Below are 13,838 nucleotides of genomic sequence, written 5' to 3'. Positions count from 1 at the left end.
TGGTCTAAAAGCCCAATCTAAGAGTCAGTGATTATCAGACTAGGCTGAAAGCCAAAAGTAACATTTGTTAGCTAAATCTACACATAATGATTTAGAAGGCTTTGATGTAATAGGATGAAAAGAGAGTTACTAATACTAGGTAAACACTAATCAGAAGAAAGCTGTTTAGATACTAAGGCAAAAGCATTGCTAGAATTTAAGAAAGTCACAACATAATGATAAGTTTACCAGGCAGATATAATAATTATAAACTGGCTTGCATATTACAACACAGCCCCAAACTATATAAAGCAAAAATTGAAAGAACTTCAAATTGAGATAGACAAATCCACCGTCACATTAGGAGATTTCAAGTCATCTCGTCCATTAATTGAATTGTGTCAACTGTGATGCAAATCCAGTAAGAGGAGATGTCAACAACACAATCATAATATTTGATCAAGGACATATTTTTATTTTTATTTAGTTATATTTTGGCTGTTTCGCATCGCACGGCTTGTGGGATGTTAGTTCCATCGACCAGAGATTGAACCTGGGCCCACAGCAGTGAAAGTGCTGGGTCCTAACCACTGGGCCACCAGGGAATTCCCAAGGACATATTTTTATGTATATTCTTTACAAACACACACAGAAAACTAAAATAAGCTCAAAAGATTTTAAGATTATTAGCTTATAAACTATGTTCTTTGACCACATGCAGACTATGTCCTTTGATGACTGTAGTCCTGAAATACGTTAACATCAATAGTCAAGTAGGAAATATTACTGCTGAAATATGATCTTAGGAAGATCTAATACCAATTTGAAGACTTGCCCTTTGTCGAGTTCTCTACCACTCATGTCAGAAGTTCTAAAACTGCTAAACTTATACCATGGGTTTCAATAAACATCTCACCAAGATAATTGTATACAAAATTCTCTTTTTTCAGTAATTTTAAACAAATCATGCAAATTGTGTCCATCTGTGTTTCTATCCCTTTTACCTCAGTAATATCTGAATAGATGAATAAACCTCTTCATCATGGTCAGCCTAAAAGCCAGTTTAAAAAGATTTGTGTGTGCATATGTAGTATTTCCTCTTCATATACTTAAAGTAAATTAAAAAAATTATATTGTGCAGGGGTATGACTGTCACTTAAATCTCAACAAATGGTTGGAGAAAACAGTTGTATTAATAGTTCCTCACCACAAATTAAAAACTCCTGATGCAGGCAGCCCAGGTAGGGTTCCTTTCTTTGGAGAAGAATTAAATATAATGAAAGTAGAAGTCTGAGAAATTTAGTGACACTTGGAGCAGAAGTGGTTTTTGAGTTTACAGATTTTTTTCCAAGGCTTTGGACTATGGTAACTTCTTATGTAGAAAAGAGTGTTATTTGGGAAAAAAATTTTGTGGTGTATGTTGCCTCATTGTGAAACTGAAATCCACAGAATGGTTTCTCAATAGAGCACACAATTAGTAGCACTTTTAAATTTGAACATCATATCATTCATGTGATACACAAGTAGTAATTCCCATTTTACAAATGTAGGAACCAAGAAACTGAGTGTCTCACCCCAAGTGAAGCTATGACAACACATTATGCTAAAATATAACTTTTTTGTTTCCCCATTATGTCCTGTCCTCATTATAAGTTATCGGGTCTGACTATGCAATATATCTTGTTCTGTTGACCAAGTAACAGCCTATCTTTGGTAAGAACGTTTGAGATCGGTATAACTGAGTTTAATTTTAGGTTCTTGATTCTAAATTCTTAATTCCCAAGACTTCCTGTTTAACTTGTATGTCTCATGACTCACACTCTATACATACCACATTTGGTTTCCTCTCATCCTCTTACCTTTTACGTGAATAAAGTCTGAAGCAGCCCCTATTTGGATGAAAAACACTGAAGCCATGTGTCAAGGGTGGTAACGTGTGGGAGAAGCCTTTTTGGGAAGGTCTCTGCGTTAACAGCCCAGCCCTGGACGGCCTTTCGCACGTCCATCCTAAGACTACTTCTAGCTCTGTTCTCACCCCAGGGAGAGAGGCGGTATAGGGTAGACCTGGCCTGAAATCCAGCTTGGCCATCATCCCCGGGTTGGTTTGGCCCGCTTCTTCATCTATGAGATGCTGGTGAAAGTGTCTGTCATGTAGAGTGACCGCAAGCGCTGGGACGGTGCATACCAGCTGCTCCCACGTACCCCAGGGCTCTGAACACTGCAGCTCTTTGTACAAGCCCCTCTGCCCTCGGGCCGCCGTCCAGCCCTGAGCTCCCTGGCTGCCCTTTCACGAGGCCTGTCCCTTCGTGGGTGTGTCCCCAGGTGAGTGCTTGGCCGTGCGGCGGCCTGTGGTGGGAGAGGTCTGTGTCCCCGATGTGCAAGCAAGTGGAGCACTGTTATTTGGCTGCTTGGCAGGGCTCTTGAGCAGGTGCAGGTCCTAACCTTCCCGACTCCAGAGGGGGCGGCTCTGGAATCGGAGGTAACCAGGCCCAGCTGAAGCCGAGCGGCGCCTGGAGCTCCGTCCGGGTTTGCAGCCTGACAGCAATGAAACGCACCAGCCTACGCAGGGTCGAGCAAACACGGGCAATTGGTGCTCCGGGCGCACGCGGGGTGGAGCACAGGGCGAGTCCAGGTGCTTCGTCAGGTTCTTAGCTTTCCGCGGGCTGCAGCCCTGACGCCCCGAGCCTGGGCCGGCCCCGGGGAGGCAGCCGGCCGGTCCGGCGCTCAGGACGCGGGGCACTTGCAGTCTGGCCTAATAGCGGCCCGCGGGCCACCGGGCAGGCCCCTAGGGGGGCCCCCAGACGCCCGCCCACGGCCCGGCCCCCCGCCCCCCCGCGGGGGCCGGCGGGCCGTGCGGCCCAGGTGAGGCGGTCCGGCTGCGGCCCCGCCCGCCGACTTCCTGGTTCGCTGAAGGTGCAGGCAGCGTGAGGCCGGCGCGAGGGGGCGGCGGGGGCGGCGGCCGCGCGGTCACCCGGACGTGGGGGCGGGGCGGGCGCAGCTCCACCGCCGGGCCGCGGCCGCCGGGCTCTGAGCGGCCGTTCCCGCGGCGGCCGGCGGGGCGGGGCGGCCCCCGCGACATGCAGCCATGGACTGCAGGACCAAGTGAGTGCGGGCGGCGGGCAGCGGCCCCTCCTCGGTACCCCGACCCCGGGCCCCAGGACCCCCGGGTCCCCGGACGGCCTAGGCCGCGGAGCCTGCAGGCGGCGGGGACGCGCGGCCCGACGCGGAGGCCTGGGCGCCGGCGCGGCCGCTGCGGGTCCTGGGCCGCGGGTCGGACGTGACAGCCGGGCGCCCGCGCCGCGCCGGGCCGCGCGGTGCGGGTGTGAGGTGTCTTCCCGGCGCGGTCCCATGTCCTTCTTTTTACGCCTCTTCTTAGGACCTGAAAGGGGCCCCCGTGTGCGGTAATACGGCCGCTGGTCCCTGCCAGAGGGTCTGGGAGGCTGGGTGGGCGGTGGTGGTGTTTTGATGTGTTGGCTCCGGTACCCACCAGGGGAGGCTTTTCTTTAGGAGACGAATTAGGCAGAAAGCTATTTGTGTTAAGTGTGGTGATTTTCTTTTGGGTACCTTAGAGGCATGAGTTTTATGTTTTGCTACAGAAACTTAGTTTGCAAAGAATTCCATTTTTCTTCTCTTCCCCCGCCCCCCTTAACCCTCCCTTCCTCCGAGTTTAAAATCGTGAATATCGTGTATTTTTCTTTTAGCGTGAAAGGCCTTTAAAATTTCCCAGTATAATAGAATCGATATTTACTATTTACACTTGAGAGATCCTAAAGACTATTACGAAAATAGGAAAATTGTGTGATTTAGAATTGTTTTCTTCAGTGTTTGATATCTTGCGGGGGGTGGGTTGCTAGGTGCATGACGTGAAAAGTGGACCTTTTGACCTGAACCGGCTTAGGAGGGAGGGTCACCTGACTGAGGGTCCAGGTTGATTTTTCCCATTGAAGCAAGTGAATCGTGGGAGGGCTGAGGAAACTTCTATTTGCAAATAAATTTATGTGGGTTGTCGCTTCCTATGTTTCTAGATTCTTGTAATAAATTTTTTAAAAATCAAATGTTTATTTAGAAGCCAAAGCTGCCATTAGTTTCTTGAAGGAAGTGCATATTACAAACAGCCAGTGCACACAAAGACACTAAGGTCTCCTTGGCAGGAATAACTGAAATATATTAACACTTTGATCACATGGACTTTGTGGTATCAGACTTTGACCTTTTATCTTCTGGCAGAAAGAGATTAAAACAGAACTAAGTTTAAAAAAAAACCCAGAACTATGTTTTTAAAACAGATGTCTCAGTAGGTTTCAATTTGCTTTTTGAAATAAAGCAGAGACTATGTTGAATGTATGAGCAGTTAGTGAAGATGCGGATAACTCTTGAATGAAGCAAAGCGTCACTGTTCTTAGTGATAAAATCCAAGTATTGAGGCAGATGTCCAATTTCCCCAAAGATAACTGACGTAAAATAAGGCTTTTTTTGGTTGGCCTTGGAGGCTATGTTTAGTTTGGCACTTTAAACATGCTTATGTGCTGTAATTATTATATCTCAAGAAAAGTATGTGCGAAGTATTGCATTTAAGGAACATTATGAATGACTCATGGTGCTCTAGAACATGGCAGGTGGAACCAGGTGCTCATTTACATCTGTATTGCAAGTCCTTTGAAGAAAGCTGGAGAACCTGCTGTCAAACTCTGCTGGCAGGGAAAGGTAGAGACACTTAGGAACGTGCTGGCTTTCCGGTTTTGATTCAGTAAGATAAAGGCAATGCTTTATATTTATACAGCACTTAATACTTTATAAAGTACTTCCACTTGTATTATTTGATTTGTAATCCTCACCATTATTATTCTTTGAAGCGAACAGGGTACTTTATAGGTAAGAAAACAGGCTCAGAGGTTAAATGTTTTGCCCCAAGACTCCAGGCTCCTAAGCCTCAGGGTTCTTAAGTTGCTGAACTAGGAAAACACTTTACTTCTTCTACGCTGTGGTCATGTAGTTATATGGAACATACTGAGACAAGAAGGAGATTAATTTTTAGAGTTAAGAAAATATAAACTTTGTTATAGGAGATAAAAATAACAAAGTTCTTTTTCTTTTAGGGAAAATCCAGAAAGAACCTTTGACTTGGTATTGAGAGTGAAATGTCATGCCTCAGAAGATGAAGGTATGTGTGTTTGCTAATTCAAAACAAGCGCTATTGTTGTAGACGACCAGAACGTGGTGGCATCAGGATCATACTGAATTAAATGTGTATTCTGTGTCTAGTGTCTCAAGTTCTGGTAATAAAATAGATGCTAAGTCTTTGCCACGAGGTGGTAGCAATCCAGAATGTTATCTGTGCAGCTTAAATTTCAGGTGTATGTAAAGGCCATGTAACTTACAACTTAACTTTACCATTGGTTGATGAAGTTATTGTTAGTTTTGGTGGAAGGGCATGCCTTTTCATTTTTCATTTTTTTTTGAAAATTCAGCTCCTTTTTTAAATGCTAGCAAAAAATTTCTCGCCTGTACAAATGGGAGCGGCACCAGTTCCCTTCTAATGTTTCCCAAATGCAGAATGTGAACTGAGTACCCACTCCATGGGGTTCACTCCGGGAGCCTAGGACTTTCACGGGGAGGTAAAGAGTCATGGGACATTGGTAGGAGTGTAAAATGGTTCAGGCTCGTGAAAAACAGTTTGATGGTTCCTCAAAAAGTTAAAAATAGAATTTCCATATGATCTAGCAATTCAACTCCTAGGTATGTACCCCAAAGAACTGAAAACAGGTATTCAGACAAATACATGTACACGCATGTCTACAGCAGTGCTACTGACAATAGCCAAAAGGTGGAAACAGCACAAAGGCCCATCAGTGGATGAACAGATAAACAAATTGTGGTTTATACATGCAACGGAATACTATTCAGCCATAAAAAGGAATGAAGTGCTGATACATGCCACAATGTGGATGAACCTTGAAAACATTTATGCTAAGTGAAAGGAGTCAGATATAAAAGGTCACATATTGTTATGATTCCATTTATATGCAATATCCAAAATAGGTAAATAGGTTGCCAGGGACTGAGGGGAGAAGGAGATGTGAAGAAACGTTTAAATGGGTAGGAGGTTTTGTTTTAGAGTGATGGAAATGTTTCAGAATTAGATAAAGGTGGCTGGGATTGTACCAGACCGTGAATGTACTAAATGCCATTGAATTGCACACTTTAAAAAACAAAAAAACAAAAAACAATCACGGGACATTACTTGGAAGGGTTTCAGCTGTCAGTTCTATATAATTTCCTGAAAGGACAAGAACACTTTAGGATCATGAATTTTTGTCAGTTTCTCCCTTACTTTTATCCTGCGTGTGTGTGTGTGTGTGTGTGTGTGTGTGTGTGTGTGTGTGTGTGTGTGTGTGTGTGTGTGCGTGTGTGTGTGTGTGTGTGTTGGGTGGTGGAAAAGAGTAAGGGACGTCTCTTCTTGCTCATTTCCTTCGTATTGTGCCCTCGGGTGATATGCTTTCATGGATATCTCCAGTGTATGATTTCACTGCCAGTGTACTTAGACCCCAGACAGCTTGATGATTCAGTGTGGAATTTTTGTCCAGGCTAGTTGTCCACTCTCAAGGCTTGGTGGAAAGTCTCTCGACACTCTTAGCTCCTGAAACCGGCCAGCAGTTATATACTCCTAAGCAATTTGGGGCTGCACACCTTAAAATAGAGGAACCTAACCCAGCTGTGGTGAAGTGGGCCTGGCTAATTTTAGGTAGGAAGTCAGACACCTTCCTGGCTCCCCCAGCCCTGCCTGCTGCACTTAGGCCCATGTGAGTTGCAGCTGTGGTCAGGTTTTTCCCCAGGCGGGGACTGATCCTAGGTTGTACGTGAGCTTTCTCCGATTAAAAAGGTAATCTTTTGTTGTCCTATATGTATTAACATTGGTCTGTTTACGTTCTTTCCAGGCCCAAGTAAGTTCTCTTTGAAGACTCCAATGGATACGTTATTATTATTATTTTTAGCTCCAATTTAAATCTGTTCTTATAGTATATTTGATATGAATAAATCTTCACAGTACCTACCATAGCATCAGCTAAGGTGTGTGAAGTAGTGCCGACCTGATGTGTTTGTAAAACAGGCTAAATTCCTTTGGCAAACATGGTTTCTCTGTAATTTTAAATGCATGCTAATGTGATCTTGATGAAAGCATGGACCTACCTTATGGAACACCCGCTCTGTGTGTGTGTGAGAGGGATTCGGACTTTCCATGCAGACTCCTGCGCGGTTTACTCCTTACTTCCGCCCTCTGCCTTTTTTCCATTTTTCAGGAACTGGTCATTTCAGTTGGTATCTTTTACTTCTGCCCTTCTTTTATTACCTTCTTGCTTTTTTGCTGTTGTTATTGTTAAATCGCTACTCATCAGAAACATCTTCATTTGTATGTTAACCATTTATCCAGCATGATGAAGTTGGAAATATAATAAATGGTTAAAATAAGCACTTTGGCTTCTCTGTAGGGTGCAATTAATCCATTCTACCCATGTATTCCATTAAAATGGCTCATTGGCACCAAATTCAAAAGATTTTTTAAAAAGCTAAATTCAACTAACTATGTAAAAAGCATTAACAACTGTTCTTTTTTGATTGTGACTTAAATTTATGAATATAACTAACATTTTAGGGCCTAACAAGTTACACTTCTTATGCTCTAAAAAGTGATGCTACTGTATAACTAAAATTTTATGTCAAATTGAGAGTTTGATGTTTCTAAATTTTTTTTGTTAGTTTTCTATTGTATTGATAAATATTGAAGGGCAAAATGTCCAGAAATTATTAAAATAAGTTATTGGAATATTCTTATTTAACTGTCAATGAAACCTATTTATCTAATGAGTCTCATATACGTATCAGTTTGTTTAAAGTAGGATACGGTTTTTTTGGCTAACATTTACATGAACATGGATGATATTCTTATGTAGTAATGGACCGATAAAACAAAATGTGTAAGTTAGGATGTTTCAGGGTACAGATATAAAACCAATTTAAATAATAAGGAAACTTGATATTTCATAGGAGAGGAAGTCTAGAAGTAGGTCACCAGAGGCACGAACCCACGTCCCGTGCATCAGCAGGCGGACTCTCAACCACTGCGCCGCCAGGGAAGCCCTGGTGTATTTTTTTTTTTTTTTTTTTTTGCGGTACGCGGGCCTCTCACTGCTGTGGCCTCTCCCGTTGCGGAGCACAGGCTCCGGACGCGCAGGCTCAGCGGCCATGGCTCACGGGCCCAGCCGCTCCGCGGCATGTGGGATCCTCCCGGACCGGGGCACGAACCTGCATCCCCTGCATCGGCAGGCGGACTCTCAACCACTGCGCCACCAGGGAAGCCCCCCTGGAGTAGTTTTTTGATGACTATCTGTTTGATCCAGTAGAAAATATGATGCTCAGGGTAAACTTGGTTTATGCTAAGACTGGTCATATTACATTAAGATATTTGGCATGTTTCTTGTTTACTTATTAATAGAGAAGTTTTAACTTATTTATCCCAAATAATTTACGTCATAAATATCTTCAGAGACAGACCGTCGTTAACTGAGTTTTAGTTATGATTGGAAATGGCGGTGCTGAACTATAACTTGATACATCCGGCTCTGGTGAGGTGATGCTCATCATCTCATCTGTTGCTGTTTGGACTTGTTTCAAAGGCAGTATATTGATTTTTTTGAAAAGGACACATTTTAGAGCACATGTGAAGGGCCCCACAGATTGAAGCATTGCTGTGAGTGGGGTTGGTAGTGTTTCCTACTGCGTCCCCTTTGTGTTAGTGGATGGGGTGCTGGTGGTGTCCGCCCGGCTGGCTGGGGCGTCTCCTCGTGGATGTTTTCCTGGCAGGACAGCTTCCCTGGTAGCTTCTGCTCCAGCTCTCCGAGAGTGAGGTGCCAACATCTAGGTCTTAACGCTCCTCCTGTTGGGTTTCCAGACATTGCTGGCGCCCCTTTTCTTCTCTTTGCTGTCTTTCTTCTTCCCAGCCATCAGGGAAGTTCAGCCAGCAGGGTGGCCTCCCTTCGATTCTAATAGCAGAACTTATTGTAACCCGGCTGCCCCTGCTTTCCCCAGAGTGATTCAGGGAAGGGAATGCTCAGTAGAAGATGGGAGATGCGGCCTCTTGGGGTTTTCCTTCCAGGCAGTGGCCTTGGAGCTCCGCTTTCTCTTTCGTGTTGTTGGCAGTGCACCCCCAGCAGCAGGAGGGCAGTAGCCCCTACTTGTGTAGCGCTTCGTGCCACACACAGTTCTGGGTACTTTACAAAAATGCTGAGGTAGGAAATGAAGAAACTGAAGCACAGAGGAATGAAGAAAACTTGCCCAAAGCAGTGTGGCTCCAGAGTCTGTATTTTAACCTATTGCCTTTTAATAGATTTGATATGTGCATGTGTATTTTAAATCTGCTGCCTCTGTCGCCTTTCAGTGTGCAGTAACTTCGCATCAGGAAATACTAGAGTATAAAATGTATGCGGTTCAGGTATTTTTTTCCTGGAAATTAATGAATGAAGTATAATTCCACATAAAATAACAAGTGAGCTTTTTCCTTGTAGTGTTGATTCTGGCACTAGTCTTTTTAGGATTTCCATCTCCGTATTTAGTGACTCTTTGATCTAACAGTTTTACTTATTAGTAGTGTTCAACACATCTTTTAGCAAGTCTTGTCTTCTTTATCCCTTTCTCTTTAGCTAGAATAATTTCTCTTAGGAGCAAATCCCTCCTTGCTACTGACTTTTCACTTTATCAGCCTGCCTATCCCAGTATCAGATTATGCGTCCTTCTGAGCTCTAGCTTATGTGAACAGTTTAACTGCCTCTTTTTTCTTAAATCAGAACCTTAGGCCAAAGAATCCTGCCTTGGTCTGTGTCCCCCATGCCCTGCAAATGAAAGGTACTTCTAAACTCACTTTTACATTTGATGAGTTTTCATCTATAGGGATACTGTTTACACAGATTCACAGCATTTTGCTTCTTCCTGTGTTTTAGCACTTACTGTGTTCTTCTAGATATGTCTAGTATAGTAATATAGAGACATGTAGATATAGCATAGCATCTGCTTGCCCTGCTTCAAGGAAGCTTTTCAAGGACTGGGCCACAGCATAGTAACTGTATGTATCCTTAAGGAACAGTTTAGCACAGTAACTGGCATGTTTAGTGCATAGTTACAGAGTGAATAACAGAAATTGGACCGAGCATAGAGCCTGACCATTGGTTGGATGAATTCACAGAGGCTGCCCTTGTGGACGTGATCCTCAGTGTGTGCTGGTGGACAGTAGCAGGGACATTAGCGACCTGTGCCTTGGGTGGGGCTGTTTGGGGTCCCTGTGCTCACCCCCCATCCCCCATTCAGGACCCACATCTGCCCGGCTCCCTCATCACGTCACAGGATTTACTGGCACACGTGCTGTGTTTGTGCGTTTGTGGAGGCTGCCCTAAAGCCCGTTGACGCCCCTCCACACATGCCAAAACCCCGCGAAAACCTTAACAGTTGGAAAGTAGAACTTCGATGAGTCATACATACGATAGAATGGTCTAGGAGACTTTACAAATTGCCCAAGTGGAAAAAACCCTGTGAGTAAAACGCGGTTCCCCTGCTTTTGCTCTCGCTTTGTGTTCGTTAAGGAACTCTTGAGTCCCTCTCAGCCCACGTGCACTAGGATAAATTAGAGTAATCTTGAGTGAAAGTTTTAACTTTATATCCTACATTGTAGAAGAAAGCAAAACTTATTTTCTCATGGTTGCTAACCAGGGGCAAAGTTTAATGTGGTTCTTGAGGAGCATGTCTTTGAGATACACCGTTTTCGTTTTACGTCGAAGATATTGAGAACAGCTGTACTTTTCTGTTTGGCTCTGAGCATTACCTCCTTCACGCAGCTGCCTGCAGGGGAAAAAGCAAGTCACATTTCAGGGTTCAATATTTGTTGATTGTTACTTTGATAGGGATGTTGCAGAATTTATACTTTGGTAGTGTGATTGTAACTTGTCTCATTAGGTGCTTTTATTTCTTCACATGCTCTTTAATTTTGCTGCTTTCGTCCAAGGTGCCCTTTTGATTTTCCAGGTGAGTGACCCCGCCATTCCATTGGAGGTGAGACAGCTCCTCCAGGCGCTGTGCTCTCAGGCTGCTGTTTGGCCACTGCTGTGTTGCACGGTGCCATGAGTGTGTCCAGGTTTTTTCTTGGAACTTCCTTGTTTTCTTGACTTTCAAGGTAATATGTTTCTGGTATACTTTTGATCATATTCTCTCATTTGGAGAGAATATTGAGATTATGATCAAATAATTTCCCTCTTTCTTTTCCTCCAAATTTTACTTTTCTACTTGCAAGTTAGAGGACAGTAATTTACCTTTAAAATATACAATTTCAAAGTGCATATACAGTATTAGCAGTAGACATTTTTGGAGTACTTTAAACAAGCAGCCATGGAATTATTTTAGATAACAATGAAAATCAAAGGGATTAAGGGTGAAATACGTTGTCAATCAATTCCAAAAGAATCCGTCTTCTGTAGAAATAGGTTTTAATATTTAACATTCAAAAACTCTTCCCACTTTCAAACTCTTAGGCTTAATGCTAAAGGGATATTATGGAAACCAAGAGAGTTTTTTTTTAATTATTTTTTTTTCGAGCTAGGAAGCATTCAAGACAGCTTTTTTGTTTTTTTGTTTGTTTGTTTTTAAAGAAGATGTTGGGGGTGGGAGTTTATAATTAACTAATTTATTTTTGCTGTGTTGGGTCTTCGTTTCTGTGCTAGGGCTTTCTCTAGTTGTGGCGAGTGGGGACCACTCTTCATCGCGGTGCGCGGGCCTCTCACTGTCGCAGCCTCTCCCGTTGCGGAGCACAGGCTCCGGACGCGCAGGCTCAGCGGCCATGGCTCACAGGCCCAGTTGCTCCACGGCATGTGGGATCCTCCCAGACCAGGGCTCGAACCCGTGTCCCCTGCATTGGCAGGCAGATTCTCAACCACTGTGCCACCAGGGAAGCCCTCAAGACAGCTTTAATAAACTCCTGAGATGCTGTGATGGTCTTATACCGTTAGGTTAAATGGTTTTCCTGCTGTATTTATTTTGGGCACAGCTAGACTCTTAGTTTACATAAATTAAGGATGTTAATTTATTCCAGGTGGTGGTTTGATTTTTATCTATGGAAAAGGATGTGTTGTTTTGCATTTCTGTGGTAGGTCAGTCCTCAGGCCTGGTTGGGGAACTTGCCAGAGATGCTCCTGAATTGATTTTCTAGAGGCATTTAGGAGGTTAGTACCGCCTGGGGTCTTAGGGCACACTGCAGAAGAGAACAGTAGAATTGTAGAACTGGAAGTTTCCTTAAAGAGCACCTGGTATAGCCCATTAGAGGGGCACCGCGTTGACACGTTTTCTGACTCCTGGAGCCCCTCTGGTCCCAGCACACAGGTGCGTTGTCATCATGCCGCGCGGTGACCACACAGAGACTTGGACAGAGCATCACACAGGCCTCCCCCACCCCACGCACCTGGCTTTAAAATTACTGCTCTGCTCACCACTCTTCAAATCACAATTTCTTTAAGTAGGTAGTGTTGCTTAACGTATTTATCTGATTAAAGTAATTCACCGTGAGGTGTGAACAACTGGTAGACAGCCCTCAGGGGAGCATTTTAATTTTAAAGAAAGCCTTGCACACTTGAATTAATTAGAAAGATGCAACTTGCTATAGTGGAAAGATCTCTGAACTGAGGATCAAGTGCACCTCTGTCAGTTACTGGTTAGGTTACTCATTTCCCCCCATTTATATTGATACTCTGTTCGTAATTTGTGATTAACAGCTTTAATATGAGTGTAAGTATATTTAGAGTATTTGTTCAGTGAATTTCATTAAGACTTTTTTTTTTGGTTTATAAGTTCTCAGTTAATGAAATAAAGTTATATAGCATCATGGTTACGGAGCCTTATTTACCAATTAATTTTCTCTGATTAGGCTTCCAGTTAGATGTATTACAGAAACAGAAATAAAAACTATGTATCTAATTTATATAATGTGTCAGTAAATGTGCCAAGAGCCTACAAATCCTATTTATCTTCACTACAACCGTATGAAGTGGGGACTGTTATCATTTTCATAAAGATGAGGAAATGGAATCTCAGAAAGGTTAAATAATGTGCCCAAGTCACACAGCTGTAAGAGGTGGGACTGTAATTTGAATCTGTTTTTCTGATTCTAGAACCAGTATGCCGTGCTGCCTTTAAAATAATCATCTTTTTCTAATAGCAATGACTTTTCTTTGCAGCAATTTTAGAAAACCATCCTTTTAGACAATCCCTAATTCTAGGCTTGACCAGAGTTGTTGTGATATTATATGAAACATTTTAACAAACGTCACTCAAAAGACGAAAATGGGAAGAAAAGTATAAACGACATAGGAAATATTCAGTCCCCTTTCATTCATTCAGTGAGTGTTTCTGAGTGGCAGTTATGTGTCAGACACAGATGCAAAGCAGTTGAGAAGGTGACATTCTCGGAGAGAGTGTGTCAGTTCCAAATCAGTGACTGTAATCATGTTGCAAGGGCTGTGGTCGGGCTGGCACAGTGCCCAGCACCGAGTGTGAAAAGGGCGGCACCTCACTCTGGGTCATGGGGGCCATGGTGGGGGGTTCCTGACGGGATGTAGGGAGAGACAGATGTCTTGTCAGCTCTCAGCTGGGCACCAGGCAGTTATCTCTTTCCGAAGTTAGTTGTACTTCGTATTCAGAATCTTGGGTGAATAATTAAGAGTAAAGAATACATTGCTTTTGGTGTAAATATTTCGAACTAAGGAAGATGATTAAGAAGGACTCTCTCTGCTACAGTGTGATCTGCCTTGGCAGGGGACTGTTGGGCTTAC

At 43.6% G+C, this 13,838-nt stretch overlaps 1 protein-coding gene across 3 annotated transcripts in view; it reads left to right on the top strand.

Annotated features, from left to right (window-relative positions):
• The first annotated feature begins 2,971 nt into the window (after positions 1-2,971).
• DENND1B (DENN domain containing 1B) overlaps positions 2,972-13,838 on the top strand; it is a 252,903-nt gene continuing 242,036 nt past the window's right edge. For all 3 annotated transcript variants that reach the window (XM_067729825.1, XM_067729827.1, XM_067729824.1), the window contains exons 1-2: positions 2,972-3,081; positions 5,076-5,140. In XM_067729825.1, coding sequence (XP_067585926.1) covers positions 3,065-3,081; positions 5,076-5,140 — 82 coding nt within the window. In that variant the 5' untranslated portion in view covers positions 2,972-3,064. The remainder of the gene's footprint in view (positions 3,082-5,075; positions 5,141-13,838) is intronic.

This window comes from Pseudorca crassidens, chromosome 2, assembly GCF_039906515.1.
Source record: "Pseudorca crassidens isolate mPseCra1 chromosome 2, mPseCra1.hap1, whole genome shotgun sequence".
Taxonomy (NCBI): Eukaryota; Metazoa; Chordata; class Mammalia; order Artiodactyla; family Delphinidae; genus Pseudorca; species Pseudorca crassidens.
This window is presented reverse-complemented; position numbering and strand designations above follow the sequence as displayed.